This window comes from Delphinus delphis, chromosome 5, assembly GCF_949987515.2.
Source record: "Delphinus delphis chromosome 5, mDelDel1.2, whole genome shotgun sequence".
In the NCBI taxonomy this organism is placed as follows: domain Eukaryota; kingdom Metazoa; phylum Chordata; class Mammalia; order Artiodactyla; family Delphinidae; genus Delphinus; species Delphinus delphis.
This window is the reverse complement of record NC_082687.1, coordinates 17,111,344-17,129,876: the sequence shown is the minus strand read 5'-3', so window position 1 is coordinate 17,129,876 and position 18,533 is coordinate 17,111,344. Positions and strand designations below refer to the sequence as shown.

Sequence of the window (18,533 nt, the reverse complement as noted above, 5' to 3'; positions counted from 1 at the left end):
TTGATCATTTCCTTCTATTGCTTCTAAGTTGAGGAAGACTTCTAGCCAGAGGTTTAACAAATAGTATTTTCTGGTTTGCTTTAAAAAATACATTTAACTCATAAATCCTCCTTGGACTTGCTTTTGACATATGAAATGAGAACTCAACTAGCCCCCCTGCCCCAAATTACCAGTGAGTTATCTGAACTTCCCCTTCTCTGTTGAGTTTTATTTCAAAGGTAAATCCTGCTTAGGGATCAGCTCAGTCATCAATTGGATCTAATTTCTAGTCCTTTTCTGAGTTGTGTCATATCAGCTTAAGATAGACCTTTCCTTTGATTTATCCAGGAATCTGCAGGAACTGTTTTATTTATGCACAGAAAGAATTACAATATAGCACCAGTAGGCTTAGGTAAAGCTTGTCAGTGCCTTCCTGTTAGTAGGGAATCTGCTGCTAAGAGCAGACTTTACCTTTCAAGCCCACCAGATTGGTGGTAGTACTATGCTGTGTGTTTTGGGTGGGTGGAGGACACTTTTGAGGGTTATTTCATCCAAACGGCTCAAGTCACTGTTAACCAGTGTCATAATTCTAGAATCTCCTGGTTCTTCCACCTTTGTGGGGACCCTGGCTCCTACCTGTGGCCTCAATATAGCCCCAATTCCTCTCAAGGCCAAGTCTACTTAAGTGCGATTTATTGCAAGAAAAAGTAACTTCTTGCTCCTCCACGTAACAGGTTGTCAACAAGCTAGCTAGTTTTTGAGAAAAGTGAGAAGTAGTTAACCAGGGAAGCCCTAGGACAAAGGTTCTCAAGCATACTTAAGTATCATGTGAGAGCTTAGGAAACATGCAGATTTCTGTGCCCAGTACCAGGTTACACGGGGTGGTACTGGAAAAATTTCCTGATCTCATCTCTTTGTTTCTGAAGCTTTGTTTCTGAAGCTTTCTGAAGCCTTAAAAAAAATTCCCACAGATGTTTACACACAGTTCTGAGCGGTTCTTCATTCTTTTTCCATGAAATACTGGTACCCGCTTTTCAGCACCTATGAAAGTGCTCCAGGCGGGAGGCAGATACACAACTATCGGGCACACCTTCTCAGGTAGGGCTCCAATATAATTTCCAGGCACGTTCCATCCTTCCTCAGAGGTCAAAAGCTTAACCGTTCATATCTATAAACTCAATTCGGATTCCCCGGAAGACCGTCCTGGAACGCCTTGCTGGATTCCTTCTTAGAGTTAAGATCAGTCAAGTTCCTTCGGCACTATTCCGTCTCGTGGGAGCATTTGCAATTCGGGTTTCTGTTGTTGGCAACTGGCCCTGGGGCAAGGATTGTATCCCGGGTCAGGATTCCTTTGGGCCATCTCTCCTTCCGCGTCCCCATTTCTAGGATAAGCCTATTTCTCCCGCAGGTGGGGAAGTTGGGTTGGAGCCGCATTGGGATTCGGGGGCCTTTCCTATGCAACCCTCCCGATTCGCTCCCCCCATTTCCCATCTCTCTTTTCTCCCCCTTCCCTAACACCTTATCCTTCCCCTTTGCTCCCAGCAAAGTCTACGACCCCTTTCCTCTCCGGCTCAGTGGCCCGGCGTCTTCTATTGCCACAAAACCGGGTGGTGGAGCAGGAGGCGTGAGTGTGGCTACACCCAGAACGGAGGCTCGTCCGGGGGTCGCGGGGAAGATTCTCACTCAGGATCCCTACTGTTGTCCCAAAGCGACCCTTTCCCCCGCGTCCCTCCAGAAGCTGCCTGCTGCTGCCGGTGGCAGAGGGGGACCCGCTGCTCATCAACCCCCGTCACTCCTCCAGGCTGCTCCCAATGGGCGTGCTCCCCGGGCACCCATACTTCTCCCTCCGCCCGGCCATCCTCTCCACCTACCCCGCTGCAGTGCTCGCGGGTCGGCGGCGCTCCGGACTGGCCTGAGGAGGGGCGAGGATGGAGGGAGCAGCAGGAGCGGAGAGCGCTGGAAGGAGGGGGCGGCGCGCGTACTTCGTCCCACCGCCATCCGGGAGAGCCCGAGCCCGTGCGCGCGCGCACCTCGCTGAGGCTCCGGCGGCGGGAGGCGGGCGGAGCTGCGGGCGGCGCGGGCGGAGCGATCGGCGGGCGGAGCGAGGGGTGGGAGGGAGCTCGCGAGCCGGCAGGCGGGCGAGGAGCGTCTCCTCCAGCATCTGCCGCGGTCGCGTTTGCCCGGAGACTGACCGACGGACGGATCGTCTGGCGGACGGGCTTGGGAGCTCGCCTTGTGCTCGGGGTCAGCTCCAGCGAAGCTCGGGGCTTGCAGCACGCGCTTCCCCGCCCGCTCGCGGCCACCCCGGCTCCGGCGGCCTCGGCGCGCGAGGGGCTGGACGTGCGGGAGCCGCTCTCCGCAGGTCGGTCCTTGCGCTGCTCAGCCCCGACCGCTGCGCTGCGGCCCCCGAGCGGCGTCCCTGAGCCCCAGCTCCCCGCCGTGCTGCTCCGAGCAACGGTGCTCAGGGGCTCCAAACTCGGGCTGCCGGGGCAAGTGTCTTCATGAACCCAGAGGATGTCCGGGAAGCATTACAAGGGTCCTGAAGTCAGTTGTTGCATCAAATATTTCATATTTGGCTTCAATGTCATATTTTGGGTAAGTTGGAGCGCTTCTGGGATTTCGACTATCGTGGCCGATCGGTTCGCGACGATTTCCCCCACGTTGCTCTCTGCGTTTACTTTTCGCAGCCCCTCGGGCGCTTGCGGTAGCACGGAGAGGCATTTGCCTTCCGCCTTTTCAGCCTGCGCGTTGGAGAGATAAACATTTAATCCTTTCTAGGAACGCGAAGAGGTAAAAAGAAAAACCGAGCCGGAAAGGGGGCACCCAGGCCTTGGGGTGGCTTTTTAAGGGAGGAATAACGTGGATGCAGATGAAAGAAAGGGCTCGGCAGTTTGAGAGATGAGCAACCACTCGAATGAGATTTGCTCCGGGTGGGATATGGATGTTGGGCTGAGCGTGGTGTCATAACAGGGAAGGCTAATCGGGCAGACCCGACCCTGAGGTCCACCTTCTAACAAGGATCTGATTGGACGAGGGCTTGGCTCCGTGTTGCCGCGGCTGGTCTGTGCCATGTTCAGCGTGTATCTTCTTGCACCATCTCGGGCTTTGTGTAGGATGCAGATGCGGTGGTATACGGTTCTGTAATGTGCACGTAAATAACGCTTCCTGCACGCTCTTCCCCTTCGTCTGGAAAGCGCTCCTTTTGCGTAATGGACTGACCAGTGGGCGTGTGGGCTGGAGGGCTTTATTTCTCTCTCTGTATTATTGTCAGGATAAGAAGAAGTCACCATCAACATATGTTTCAGTGTGTCCGTGCCTCACGTCCTCCTTTCTGAGGAGTGACATAGAGCGGGCCGTTTTGGGGAAACCTTGGAGAAATGCAGAGGAGAAGGTGTACGAGGCATGTTTTATGGGGCTACTGGGAGAGCAAATGCTTGAAGGAAAGATTCAGACCATGCTCTGCTGGCGCTACAATGTGCTGGGCACCTATTGTAATTAGGCTGGGATGCCTACTCTTTTGTTTTGTTTGAATTCTTTTCCTTGATCTCACAAACATGTTCAGCGACCAGACAAAGAGTTCACTAGGACAAGAGGAAAACGTTGGTTCAAAGACCGTGTTATTTTTCCTTTCCTTTCCATCCCATCCCATCCTTTTCCTTACTGGGCACTCCTCCTGTCCCCCCACTCTTCCCCCCATGGAAAGTAAAGATGGTGGCTGTCTGGGGTGGGGGCGGTTCTCCAAGTTGCTGTTCAGTGTAGGTTCAGTGTGAGATAAACAATAATCTAGTCGTGGGATCAATAATAATCCACAACAGTCTGAACACAGGGTGCATTTATTTTGATTCTCCTTTAATTTTGGCCATACGCTGTAAACATATACATCGATGAGAATAGTTGTCAATACAGCTCTTTATATTCTTGTTTTTTCTGCCACACATGTACTAGGCTATTTTATTTTTTTTTCCTATTTTCTGTAGGAGTACCTTGCACGGCTCATGAATGTTTTGCAAAAGGAAATGGGAGGGATTGGAGACCACTTTCTGTGTCAGCATGTCATCTGGCCTCAGGACTGATGATGAAGGGGGAAACATGAATAAATATCAGATCTAGTCTTTCACAGGCCATTTTTGCCAGGGATTGGACATGATTCCTGTTAGCAGTCACCCCCCTCCCTGCAGTCAAACACTGCTACAAATATAGGAAGAAGAAATTATTTTCTTTCCTTGCTTCCTTTTTTTCAACCCTTGTTGGAAATGTTTAAAAGTCACATTTCTGGGTGAGGCATTTTGATTTTATCTGAACTTGAAACTTTCATAACTTTGAGAGTCAAGGACTACGGAATTGGGACTGGATCTTGTTGGCGTAGTGAGTCCAGGCCTCTTGATTCTACTTGAACACTTCCAAAAGTTGCACATTTCAGCAGCCAGGCAACAAAAAGTACCTAGGGGCTTTCTCTGCAGTTTCATATCAGGAGGTGGAAAAGAAATAAAGGGATTTGGGCCTATTTCCCTGACAGTTTGGTGTCATTTTATAGTGTACAGAGGCACATTGAGTATTTTCTGTGGATTAGGTTGTAGCAAAACCTCTGGAACTGTGGAGAGCTTCAAAGAATTGCAGAGTGCTTGCATAGAGAGTTGCAGAAGAGAGTCACGTCTTATCTCATTTCGAAGGTCTTCATCTCTTGGGGGAAGTTTTATGGGAAGCCTGAAAAGAGATGTAGGCTGTGGAACTAAACCAGCTGCCCCAGGCAGAATTGTTATGTAGATGCCTTTGTTACAAGGGCCCTTCTCTTACTCTGCTTTCTACACACCTTGTCCCTCCTTTCTGTGCCTAAAGCCTTCCACTCATATACACCCTCATACCTTTCCTATCCTGCTGTCTGCTTCAAAATTACCCCATATTGGAATCTCTGAGTTTTTAGTACCCTGGTCTCTAGAGTGATGATCAGGAGGAAGGTAGTCATGATACTTGATCCCAGTAACTCAGACTAAGATGTTATTGACTGGAGAACTGGGGTCAGGAATGGGCAGCCTGCTTCTGTAAATTTGTTATTGCTATTACAAATTCTGTAAATTTGTTTTTGCTACGTAACAAACAACCCCAAAGCTTAGTGGTTTTAAATAAAACTTTAGGGCTTCCCTGGTGGTGCAGTGGTTGAGAGTCTGCCTGCCAATGCAGGGGCCACGGGTTCGAGCCCTGGTCTGGGAGGATCCCACATGCCGCGGAGCAGCTGGGCCCGTGAGCCACAACTACTGAGCCTGCGCGTCTGGAGCTTGTGCTCCGCAACAAGAGAGGCCGCGACAGTGAGAGGCCCGTGCACCGCGATGAAGAGTGGCCCCCGCTCGCCACAACTAGAGAAAGCCCTCGCACAGAAACGAAGACCCAACACAGCCAAAAATAAATAAATAATAAAATAAAATAAAATAAAACTTTATTCTATCTGACAGTTCTGTGATTTGACCAGGCTCATGTGGGTGATTTGCACTTGGAATGGCCCATGCAGTTGCATTGAGATGTGGCTGGACTGGAGTTAACTGAAGGCTCACTGGAGTGGATGCCCAAGGGGGTACCAGCCAGATTTGTTGGCTAGAGCACCTAAACGTGGCCTCTTCCTGTCTCTGAGACTGGCGGAAGAAACTTCCAGTCAGTGAAGGCTACTCCCGGAACTGGCCCAGTGTCAGTTTCATCTATTCCACTGGTTTAAGCAGGAGTGGAGCCTGCTCAGTTTCAAAGTGCTGATGAAGGAAATTCCCTCTTTTGTCAGACAGGTGTCAGGGTCGTGTGGGTTGTGGCCATCTTTGGAAAATAGAGTCTTCTGCACTGAGCCTTAATTTCATTTATAAAGGAAAGCTAACATTATCGAATAGAGTTGCAGATTCAAGGATGCAATCAGATAAGATATTACCCAGCACAGTGTCTCAGTATTTAACAAATGGTGAATATGGTCTGTGTCATTGTCTCCAGACTTTGTACTAGTTCCATCCTGGCTATAAAACTTCTGGAATACCTTAGCCTGCTCCTTTGGCATCATTACTACCAGGTAATGATGCTCCTCTTAATATCTGCCAAGGAGATGAGGCGAATGGATTCCACAGATTGGATCATCACGTATTTGAAGAAAGCACTATGGATCAGTGGAAGCCTTGAATGACTTGGGAGAACCAAGTCATTTTTCTCTTCTCTTTGCTGTACAACGATTAGAAAGCCTTGGATCCTTGAGGCCAAATTTCTCTTTGATGTGCTTGCAAATATTACATTGTATCTTTAAGTGGCGGTTTATCCAGGTTTGATGGCAGAATGTTGCATCTCATCTGTTTCCACAGGGCTTAAATTCAGAGAGGAGAGAGATTTAGGGAACCTTGCCGGGGGCATAAGTATGAAGTCTTATCTTATGATTCACTATAAATTGTAAGATGTTCTGGAATGATGATACATCAGCAGTTTATAAGTCATAATTTTTGTTTTAATTTGCTAGACATCTGTTAGCTTCGATGGCAACCATATGGGAGTCTAAACTGCCTTTTGAATTACAAGGAGATGGTAGGAAGAAAGCTAAATATGGTTATGAAAGTGTCAAATGGGAAAAGTGTAAGAAGGGTTTATAGACCTAAGTGGGGAAAGTAATTGAATACTGACTTGCTTGCTCTGGCCTCTCACTCCTGGGTCAGTGAGAAAGCACTGAAGCATTCTCACTTGATGATATGCCTGGAAGATTGAAATAAAGCCAAGGGGAAAAGTTGGAAAACCAAATAATGTTTCACCCACCAGAAAATTGCCGAGGTGAGCTCATTTAGATGGATTACTCTGTCTTACTTAATACGTCCACAGTAATCGTTAGTCCCTGGCAAAAGGTGAAAGTAACCTGTATTTTAACAGAGCTTTATAAGTACGACGTCTTTCTTCTAAGCATCTCAAAGCATCTTCCAGGCATATTATGACATCTTTGTGACAGATGTAGAAATTGGAGAACAGAGACGTGGAGTGACGTTTGAAGAACATATCAGGGTTCACTTTTGGAGTGTTAAGTCTCTTTCAATAACTATAGCCCTAGCTTCTCATTTGAATCTTATTTTAGAAGATGCTTGTTATTCTAAACTAAAACATCCAGTAAGTCATTTACATCTGTTCATAATTGAAAAGTGATAAAGTTTTTGCATATGTCTCAACACCACCCGCAAGCACACAAAAGTTAGGATGAAAATGTTAAAGAGTATGATAGAATAATAAACTATTGTGTAGTCTACTGAAAATTCATAAATGAAAAATGGAGTATTAAAGACTGTTATTAAAGTGTTATTAAAGTATTAAAGTGTTCTTGAGTCACATGCTTCTTTCTATGTGTAACACTGATGCCTGTCTTAAAATTCTAACTACAGGCTGCTGAATCACCATCCTTCTCTAGAATATAAGGTCTCCAACTGCAGGGACTGTCTCTCAGTTATTTTCATAAGCTCAGTGTCTAGCATATTGTCGGAAACAGTAGGTGATTAATAAATTTTGTTGAATGAATGAATTATGAAATCATCGGCGAGTACATAGGCATCATCTCCTCTAACTTACTATTCAGTGAGGCATTTTCTCTCGAACATCCTGCCAGCCCTCCTTAGGATGGATCTGTTTGGGGACCACTTTAATCATTTGAGAGTTTCATCTTTCCTGCAAACTAGGTGTAGTTTTCCCTTGGAACTTCCATCTTCCTAATATACTGTTGTTGATTTTTAATTTTATTTGGAAACTGTCTCATACCTGCAGAGACATTGCGAGTAGTACAATTTGTTTTTATCCTGAATCATCTGAGAAAAAGTTGCCAGCATGACGGCTATAACACCAATACTTCAGTGTATATGTTCTAGGATGTTCTCCTAGATAACCACAGTATAGCCATCATAGCCAGGAAATGACCACTGATACATTACCACCATCTAAATCTTAGCTCTCATTCAAGTTTCCCGGTTGTTCCAATCATGTCTTCTAGAGCAAAGAAATTCAGTTCAGAAGACACGTTGTAGTTAGTTGGATCTTTTTAGTCTCTTTCAGTCTTTCGCTGTCAGGTTCTTGACACTTTTGAAGATTTAAAACTAGTTATTTTGTAGAATGTCCCTCAATTTGGGTTGGTCTGCCATTTTTTCATTCTTAGATTCAGGCTGTGCGTCTTTGGCAGGAGAATTACAGAAATGGTGCTGCGTTCCTCTCATTGCATCCATCAAGTGGCACTGATTTCTGTTTGTGTTTGTTCCATTAGTGATGATGGTCACTTGATTAAAGTGTTGTCTGCCAAATTTCTCCACCATAAAGTGACTCTTTTCCCTTTTGTAATTTATACATATTTTGTGGCAAGTTATTGTGAAATTATGTATTAAAAAGCCCATTCCTCATCAGAATTTTGATCGATTTGATCTCTTTTGTTCCAGTATGTTTTAATTAAACTGTTACGCTCGTTACTTACTTTGATGTTCCCATTAGTTCCAGGTTTGGCAGTCAGTGGCAGTCTTTTCATGCCCTTTAACTCCCATCACTCTTTGAGCCCTTCTTTGCTTTCTGGCAGAACAACATGTTCCAAGCTCATCTTTTGTATCAGCCATTTCTCCAAGGAGCCCTGGTTCCTTTGCATAGAGAATGATATTTAGAAGCCAAGATCTGGTTGCTAAGTGTGCTCATTGCTTTGAGGCTATCACCACCCCTGGGGCCTCTCAGTGGACAGGACTATGGAGTATGTGTACGTATATACACATATGTACACATACACACGTTTACATCTGCATTGCTATATCCAGCTATATATTTTGAAAACCACGAGTTCACACTGGTATCTCAAATCCCTATCTGACACGACAGGGTTTATTTTAGGTTTTTCCTTTTCCATATTTATAACTCCCTTCTTTGACAGTAAGAATCCTAGCTCCGATTGTTCTCAACGATTTACTTATTGGATTAAATCTCCCCTTATGTAGGCAGTCTTCCACTGCTGCCCCTGCCCCTCACATGGTTGCCCTCCTTAACTGCTTTTGCTCCAGCATGCCGTGCCACAACCTCCTTCCCACCGTGAACACCTTTCTCTGATACCCTGCTCTGGGCTTCCACATCCCTCCCCAAACCTGTTCCTGGACAAAGGCTTACCTTCCCTTGTCCCCACTTTAGGACTGAATATTTCAGGAAAGAGAAGGGGAAGGGCCTAGGTTACTCTTATGCATACAATATAAGACTTATCTCCCTGGGCATAGACCTTTGTTATTTAAAAACAGCCATGATGCCATTCCTAAACCCTCTGCTTTCCATCTTTAAAGGCTCTTGGTTTTTCCATGTCTTCTTCATATACTATTTCCAGATGGTTCTTTGCCCTGATTAAGGTACTCTGCCTATGGTCCCATTTGGACACACCTCCGTGAATGTCGCGACCAGAATGAAACACGTTTTTCACACACCATTCCTACCATCCAGAGAGCGGTGGGTTGTTATTCCCAAACTCCCCCTTAAGTCTGTAGCCCAGGAGGCAAGAGCCTGGATTCATCTTTGAGTAAGTTCCTCTCACACATTATTTTCTCAGTTGCTCATCTAAAATATGGCGAAAATAATTCCAGTAGCTTGCAGAGTTATCCAGTATTAAACGGGATCATGCATAGGAAGGTGCTTTCTACAAGGTAAATCTCTCAGTACAAATAGTAGTTATTAACCCAGGCTAAACTGCATATGCTTTTCCCGGTAGCCAGAGAACATAGTTGGCTCAAGTTGTGTTTCTAGTGAAATGAAACCTTCATCTCTTTTTCAAGTGAACTTCTGTTAAACCCATCTCCCTAGACTAAGTGCGAGTCAGAAGCCCTAACCCTCCAGTTAGTTATTTGAATTTAGATTTAGTACTACATATTTATTCCATTTAAATGTCTTATTCTGACCCGGTGGTTTTCAAACCATGCTACCAGCAGCACTAGGCTTCCTTGAGGTGTACCGGGGCCTGAGTGGGTTTCTGCCCTCTCTTTCTCCTGGAGAAGCTCAACCAGTAGGTTTGATATTTTGAGATATCGTGAAGGGTTTTGCTTGCAAAAAGGGGTCTACTGCTTAAACAAACAATTGAAAACCACCATTCTAGCCTTCAGATAATTTTAAATCTTGAAGGTCAAGGCATGTTTAGAAAAAATTATTCCTCCTATGGGTTTTTCTCCTATGGGTTTTTCTTCATGCATAGGACGTCCCTCTCCCTGATCAGGGGTGACTTCTGTAGGATTAGTTGATATTTCAGGTGCCTTTATAGGCACAGCAGCATAACCAGTGAATTGTTAGGAAATTTCAGTCTGATTCTGAGTCTGTAAGTCCGGGATGGGGCCCTGGACTGATTCTGTAGGTCCACCAGGGAATCTGATTCTGTAGGTCCACCAGGGAATCTGATTCTGTAGGTCTGGGATGGGGCCCTGGACTTAGTGGGGATTTTTTTGGTTTTTTTGTTTTTAATCCCTGCAGGTGATTTTTGCCTTTTGGGAGGTCTGAGGTCTTCTGCCAACATTCAGTGGGTGTTCTGTAGGAGTTGTTCCACGTGTAGTTGTATTTCTGATGTATCTGTGGGGAGGAAGGTGATCTCCGCGTCTTACTCTTCTGCCATCTTCCCCCCTCCCCCGCTGCAGGTGATTTTGATGCCCAGCTGAGGTGGAGAAGCTCTAGCTCGTTTTTCTTAGCAAGATGTGGCATCTCTTGCCATTACTCTCTGGAGGGGGAGCTGGGAGTGGGTGGTATAGGGCTATGACCAAATGTGACTGATTTCACCAGCACATGAAGCTAGTGTTCTTTGCTTATGAGAAAAAAATAATGTGGCCTATTTTATCCCTCATGGAATTGTTTTTATTAATCCAAAAATGCCAGTTTATTTTTAAACCTGAAAGCCCTAAAAACAAAACGAGAAAATCTCTGCTAAAGAGAACCTCTTGTGCTGCAATTAGTAGGCTAAAAATTAGCATCATATTGGGATAGGAGCTAGTTATTTATTCGACAGGAACATTGAAGAAATAGACATTTGTTCCTTTGCCCTTGCTGTCCTGCACACTTCAGCACGGTGGACTGGGTCTAACCACAGCTGCAAGACAGCAAACGATCCTCCCCTCCACAAACCAGCCTCCCTGTCCAAGGTGCCCTTCCTTTCAGGCTGTTTCCAGAGGCTTCCTTCCATGCCCCCAGCCCTGAGTATCTTGATCTGGGGGTGGGAAGAAGGGGAGTTGCTTTCTGCACCTCTGTGGCAGTTCCGTTGACTTCCCTCTGCTGTCATGCCAAGCAGGGACATTTCTTCTCTCGTATCCAACTTTGCAGCACTGTCACGGAGAGCTGACAGTAAAGCAAACACAGGAGACCCAAACCTGATATTTGTCAGTTTTCCTTACAAAGAAAAGTTTCAATGTAGAACATTCAGAGTGTGCACAGTAAAGTTTTTCATTTTTTCCCCTGATGTCTTCCTTTTCATCTACCCCTTTTAGAAACAAAAAAATTAGGTATTCAATTATGGCTAGGCACCTACAGTGGAAATCTTTTGAAAGAAATAAAATTTTGAATAAAAATCTAAATGATTTCTCTGAGATGTTTTACTGGGGCATATAGTTATCAGCACTCCTAAACAAACATACCCAGAATGGCGTACACATCCTGTGGTTAGCGCTGTGGTATTATCTGTCTGTACATAAAGGACTGTTAATTATGAAATGTAAGGTATAATTTTTAAGGAATGTAATCACCAACCTCAATAACAAAATATCAATGGTATTCGGAAGTGTTTGGCCAAACATTTTGGCTCTTCTCATTGAAAAGGCATAGTGATGTTCTATACCTCTTCCAGCTACTATTTACTATTTGGATAAGTATTGCAAGACACAGGGCTCTTTTTACTTGTTGAAAAATTTCTTTCTAAATTATAGTTGGCGCTTAGTCCTGAATTTCTAAAAATCTGGAGGGAACAGCTGTTGTTCTAATAAATATTCAGGCCAGCTATTTTAATGCTTTGTACTTAAGTCATCCTAATAAAAGAGGAATACTTGACTTAAGCATTTCTCAAAGTATAATGTTTTGCTTCCAACAAAAATTTCCCCCAACTGTTAATATTTCCCCCAAAGCAGCCTGAAAACTTAATTCTGCCAAGTGAGTAGTTCTAATCACTCCTGAAGCATTTAATGCCCAAACTCAGTTTTCCTGTTTTAAGGTACAGTCCTATCAATATAGCTCAGTCCCTTAACATGTGAAGATTCCGCAGTCACTGACCTTTAAGGAAGATTCTTTATAGGGTCGAGTATTAGAGAGTGATAGAAGGTTTATGCTGGGTTGGGCATTCTGGTGCTCTGGTGGTAGGCAGGCAGAAGTCTGGTGTTAAGAAGTTTGGGTTTTGAGTATGTCTGGATTTTTACCCAGCTCCATTCGCAGGCTTGTGACCTTAGACAGGCTACTTAAGGGCATGTCTCCCATCTGCAAAATGGCATGCTTAGCAGTAGTATTAACGTTGTTATCAGTAATATTAGGACCCAACATCTACCTCAGAGTCATGAGGATTAGAGGAGTTAATATGTATAAACTGCTTGGAATAATCAATAGGTATTAGCAATTATTACTCTATTCTCCTCAACACCCATAATTTCATTTGGTGGTTTTTTTTTCTTGACTTCTTTCAGAACCATTACAGTAATCTTACATTGTAACATGTATTTTTTGTTCTCTGTAATGTTCTGCCTACATAAGTACATTCCCAAAATAACTAAAGGAAAAAAAAAGATCTAACAAATGTTCACAGTGTTCTTTTCATTGTAATGAATAGCATGTAATTCTTATCATGGATACCAGACCATGAATTCATGTCTATTGTTTGTTGTTAATTTGCCCATTTTTCCTTACCCGTTAGCTTCACTCTTCTTCATTTTCTTTGCAAAATGAAACTGTCTCATATCGGTGTTTTGTACTGGGAAGTTGAGTTTCTGATGTTGGACTCTGGTGTTAGGCCTAACACCGGGGAGAAATAAAAACATTTTATTAAAACCTGTTAAATCGGGATATTGTGGAAATGCCTAGATGGCTATAAGTATATATATTTAGCTTTTATGGTGTCATAAGTCCTGTATATTTTGGTCATTGTTTTCCTCTGTATTTCCGACACAGTCTTTAGGCTGTGAAGGTGAACACTGAGTCAGCAACACAGGTAATTCAGGCTTTCCCCTTGGATGTCTTTCCAACCGATGAAGGAGTAGGATTTTGGCCTGAACTACCTGGATCATTGACTAATTGGGCCATCTATATTGGGAATGAGTGACTGCCTGGCTTCTCCTTTGAAGCGTTACTGGGATGCCCTGAGAGCTGTGCTCTTTTGCTTCCAGTACTATCACCTGACGCAGAAGACCTGGGCTGCCCTATTTCCAAAGCATAATTCTCTCTCTAACGGGGCTCAACTCTGGGAGAAAAGGCCAGGACATGCTAATTCAGTAGGTCCAAGGAGCCTTGGCACTCATTCCCATGCTGAAGATGTGCAGAAAGCCCCCAGCCCTTGAAGGGGGAGAGGAGGGATGAAGGGGAGGGTTAGGTAGAATTTTTACTGTAGTATTCATTAGTAAAAAAGATGATTTATGGGCTTCCCTGGTGGCGCAGTGGTTGAGAGTCTGCCTGCCGATGCAGGGGACGCGGGTTCATGCCCAGGTCTGGGAAGATCCCACGTGCCGCGGAGCGGCTGGGCCCGTGAGCCATGGCCGCTGGGCCTGCGCGTCCGGAGCCTGTGCTCCGCAACGGGAGAGGCTGCAACAGTGAGAGGCCCGCGTACCGCAAAAAAAAAAAAAAAAAAGAGGTGATTTATGTGGCCTGATAGGACATCATAGGAGCGTGCTTAAAGTCATTTTAGCTTACTGTAGCATCCCCAACGCTGCCACTTTAGACCCACTCACTGACCTCACAATCCACTGATGGTTTGTGACCCCCCGTGGGGAAAGCACTGAGTTTTCTCCTTGTCGTCAGCCCTCCGCTAGTTGGTTTCGTTGAGGGTCTGAAGGATGGCCACCTGATAAACCGAAGCAGCGAATCTCAAAGCTCAGGCATTTGCAAACTGCCTGCATGGTTTTGGACAAACTGTTGTGCCACCCCAGAGTTTTGTAAAATTTAAGTCACGTGGGAATCTCGTTTCAAATGCAGATTCTGATTCGGTAGGTGAGAGAGGGGCCGAAGATCCAGTACCTTAACGCGCTCCCAGGTGAGGCTGGTTCTTCTGGTCCACTGATCTCATTTTCAGTTTCAAGGATCTAGACCATTTCGAATGTATTCTTTCCCTTTAAATCGACTCCGTTTTTAAACCTTAAATACATTTATTTAAAAAGGAAACTTGAAAAATATCACTATTCAAATACATACAATGACAGTAATATGGCTTGTTAACTTCTTGGTAGCTCTGGGTGCCTGCTGGCAGGCCTGACTGGGAGGCTTATTTTCCTTTGTTACAGTGGAAGTTAACAAGTGTACAAAGTATTCTGCATCCTGGGATCAAATGGAGACTTTCTCCTTGACTAGACCAGAGGATTAAAAGAGAGTTGAAAAGGAAATGACTTTCTTATTTAAGGTTATTTAATACTGTATTCTAAAATTGTCTCCTCTGGCACCCCAGGTCACCAGGGAATCTCACTTTGGGGAACACTGCTTTTAAGTAATTAGCGGGAACACATGCATTTATAAGCTGAAACCTATTAGCAAGATGGGTGAATCTCTAGAGGTAAAATGATTGGGGGGATGTGTTCAGATTCTTGCCGACTCCAGGTTCTGTTTTCTGTTGGGAAAAAAGAGGGGTACCCCCAATTTCTGAAAAATTGCTACCCCCAGGCCCAGTGAATAATTACATCTTAGGTTTAAAAGGGAAAATGCTTTGGAAAATTGGATTTCAGGCGAACAGAAAGTCAACCTGAAATACTTAGGAAATCTATCAGTGGGTTTCTTCCTCTACACCTCCCGTCTCCTCTTCCTTCAAGTTACTATTGATTATGTTCAATTTGGAATGAATCCATTTATTTGATGCATTTTTTAGAATAGGGTACTTTCTTTATACTTTTTTATTGTAAAAACAATACAGCAACATTAATATACCTTTTTTTTTAAGGAAAAGAAATTCACCACATTCCAGTAACTTTCAGTTCAATTATATTAAAAGTAGAGACTCAGTCAAGTGCTCTGAGAGCAGTGAACAAACACCCTAAAACAAACAAACAGCCCATTTTAGAGTTTCAGTGGTAGTCACTTACAAGGGTTCAAATTTAGCAAACCTGCAGTCACTTAACTTTGCAAAGGAAGAATGTGCTTTTCCATCACTAGCTTTTAAGCATTTCTTCTGACTTCACCGGTATTTCCCCCCTCAGGACAACATTTAGAATAAGTGTTTCAACATACAGAACAAATACCTTGTGAATAAACATCAATTTCACACAAGGAAAAAAATCAATAAATCTGCTTTAGGCATTTGAAAAACCCTGTACTTTTAAAGGAAGGAGTTATAGTGTTAAGTAACTGAAAAACAAACCCCCCCCCAAACCCAGGCTGTTAGCTTTAAATGTTTTTCGACATGACCTTTACTTAGAAAAATGTATTTGGAACTTTGTGAACACCTTGGTGCCTGCTTATTCAAGGATGGACGGCAACTGCCCACGTGGCAACTCATGTGAGAAATGCTACTCGGTATTTTTTTTTTCTAATCTCATAACTGGAATCGTATGGAAAGTAGTGTTTTTTTGGTACCAGTTCTTTTTAGCTTTGTCTGTTGGGGTTTTTGAAAGAATAAATTGAATGAAGAGGTGGCTAGATGATATGTGGCATTCAAGGTTTTTGCAAGTCTGCAAAGATTTAATAATCCCTAATATTCTTACTGTATGCTTTGAGAGTTTTAAAGTTGCTCTCTAGTGAGGGTCTGAAACAATTGCATAAAAGTTTGAAAATAATGTTTTACTCATTCATCTTTTTTTAAGATATAGAGTCAATATTTTAGAAATAAAAGGATTGGTTTCACTAAAAAGAGGACTGAAATATCTTTTATATGTTGTGAAATACATACATTCCATTTAAAATTGACATATATCCTTGGATATTTAAAATATATATTATCAATGTATATCCTTCATGCATATTAAATATTGATTTACATCCTTGGATTTTTTTTATGAGTAGATATATGCTTTCTTTGGATAAAGAAAGAAAAACTACCTAAATGACCATATGACCTCCAAACAATTTTATTTGTGATAAAAGATTAAAATTTCCTTATTACAGTATCCTATAAATATGCAAACTAAATGAAACTTTTTGTAAGTTAAAAATAAAAACCAGAGATCAGTCTTAGTACCTAAGACATAAGCAGGAAAAAACACTATTCTTGCTTTTTTGGTTCTTAGATGAAGACTAGAAAATAAACTCTTTTGAATTATGAAATTACTACAGCCTAGCTGGAGACACCAACAGATCGTTAATTATTGCTAAGAACCTTGAGAATGCAGTTTTTGAATTTCAAATATCCTTGCTATTGAGTCCCATCCTTCCCCCCGCCCCCCATTTTCTGGGAATTTAATTCCAGAATGGAGAAGATAGGGCTTTTTGCTTTGGGGGTAACTAAATCTCTTTCTTACTCTTTAAAAACGTTAACCTGCTGATGAAAGCACAGAAGGTTGGAATTATTTTCAACAGGAATGGCTTTGCAAATATTTAACTGAGTGTTCTTTGGCAAGTCTTTTCGTGCTCAAGTATTGGAACTATCCTTTAATTGGTCTTTTGCATTCTTGATTATATAATCTCAAAACATATGTTGAAACGGACCTCAAAAATCAGTTAGGCTTCTAGTTTTTACCCGCCCCCCTCCTCACCTTTTTTCCCCTCTTAATAGGGGAATACCTTTTTTTTTTCCATCCAGACTTTTCCGCAAAGCCCCCAATGTATAAAGCAGCCACAGCTGGTGCTCTGGGCGCAGAGTGTCTCTTTGGGCTCGGCGCGTCTCCGTGGCCTCCACGCGTCTCCGTGGCTTCCGCGGTTCCCAGCCTCGCTGCGTGGGAAGAGCGTGCAGAGGGGACGGCGGGTGTCCTGGAGGATTTGATGTCGTGCTGAGGACGGTGGAGAAGGTTTCTGTGTACCATTTACGCGTTGAACGAGGATGAAGTCGGCATTTGGCATAGTAGGCTGTGTGCTGGCTGAATTGCCCAAGTTTCCAAGTCCCAGTGCTTTGACCGCATTTGGTTCTACTAAACAGCTTTGGCGCAGTCATTTTGATTAACATCAACTTGCTTATGTTAAGTAAGTATTCAGGTTATTTATTATGCATTACTCTTGCCTTTGGAATGAGCAGACTCGAAAACTCCTTTTTCATATGGATTCCATATGTGGCTTTTAAGTTAGCAGAGACGCAAAGGCTTCCAATTATATTGCACGTGAAGTTGCATATTGAATAGATTAATCTTGATGGCATAGGTATTATCTGAAATTCTTTGTCATCTCTAATATTGTTCATATTTCATTTAAACAAACTATTAGGTGTTGGAAGATTCTGTGGTGATGAACTTACGAATTAACTTACGAATTCATGTGTCCTACTTGGGTTTTTTATTACTGAAAGTGGATACCCATGGTATTTGTTATTTGGTTTGCACTGATGTACTCCAGATAGTATGAGGTGACATTTAAAAAGAAAACAAATCCGGTACATTTGCTCTTTATCCCCACACCTCCAGCCCAGCCAAGCTAGGTAGAGAATATTGCAGTGTTTAAGATAGTGGTTAAGAGTGAGACTACTTGGGTTCAAATATTGGCCTTAGCACTTCTAAGCTGTGTGACCATGGACAGTTATGTCATCATTCCGGACTGTTTCTTTTGGGCAAAAAGTGGGTAACCGTAAGCCTACCTCTGGGATAACTGTAAAGATGCAATGCGATGATGCGTGTGCCAAGCCTGAGCGGGGTGAGCGCTCCGTGACTGCTGACCTTGGAATCAGGTGTGGAATAGATGACTGCTTGGGACAGGTGTAGGCTTTTGATTCAGTATCAGCCGGGAAAGGCGTTGTCGGAGTCCAGGAACCTCAACTTTCCTCATTAGGGAAGCGCGGTCTGTATAATAGTGCTTTTCTCTCACGTCAAACTTTGTTTCCTTTGGTGCTTCACCTACTGGAGGAGACTGCGTCTCCACACTTTCCTTTGGCAACTAGATCTGAGAGTTTAGTTTTCTAGCTGGGGCAGCTGCTCCATTCCCCTGCCTCCTGGACCTGATTACTTCTCACGTTTAGCTGCAGCTGTTCACCATGTCCATTGCTGGCATGACCTGATCAGCCTTCTGTTTCTTTATCACAAATGCCAGCATTTCTCGTGTCTTGCCTAGAGGGTCATTTTGAGGCCGCGAACCTACCTGTTTTTTTGTTTTTTTTTTAATGGTAGCATATGCAGAATATTACAGTTCTAATAAAATAAAAATTCTAATAATAGAAATATGCCTGGAAAAATACCTAAAATATAGCAGGTACCCAGTAATTATTAATTGAAATAAGTTAGTTGACTCTAAAGTAATTTTCTTTTTTAATAACCATTTTTTAACTGAAGTATAATTAA

The 18,533-nt window shown here is 43.4% G+C and overlaps 1 protein-coding gene across 2 annotated transcripts in view; it reads left to right on the top strand.

The window, feature by feature from the left end:
* The first annotated feature begins 2,106 nt into the window (after positions 1-2,106).
* Positions 2,107-18,533, top strand: part of TSPAN5 (tetraspanin 5) — a 175,424-nt gene continuing 158,997 nt past the window's right edge. For both annotated transcript variants that reach the window (XM_060012009.1, XM_060012008.1), the window contains exon 1: positions 2,107-2,574. In XM_060012009.1, coding sequence (XP_059867992.1) covers positions 2,494-2,574 — 81 coding nt within the window. In that variant the 5' untranslated portion in view covers positions 2,107-2,493. The remainder of the gene's footprint in view (positions 2,575-18,533) is intronic.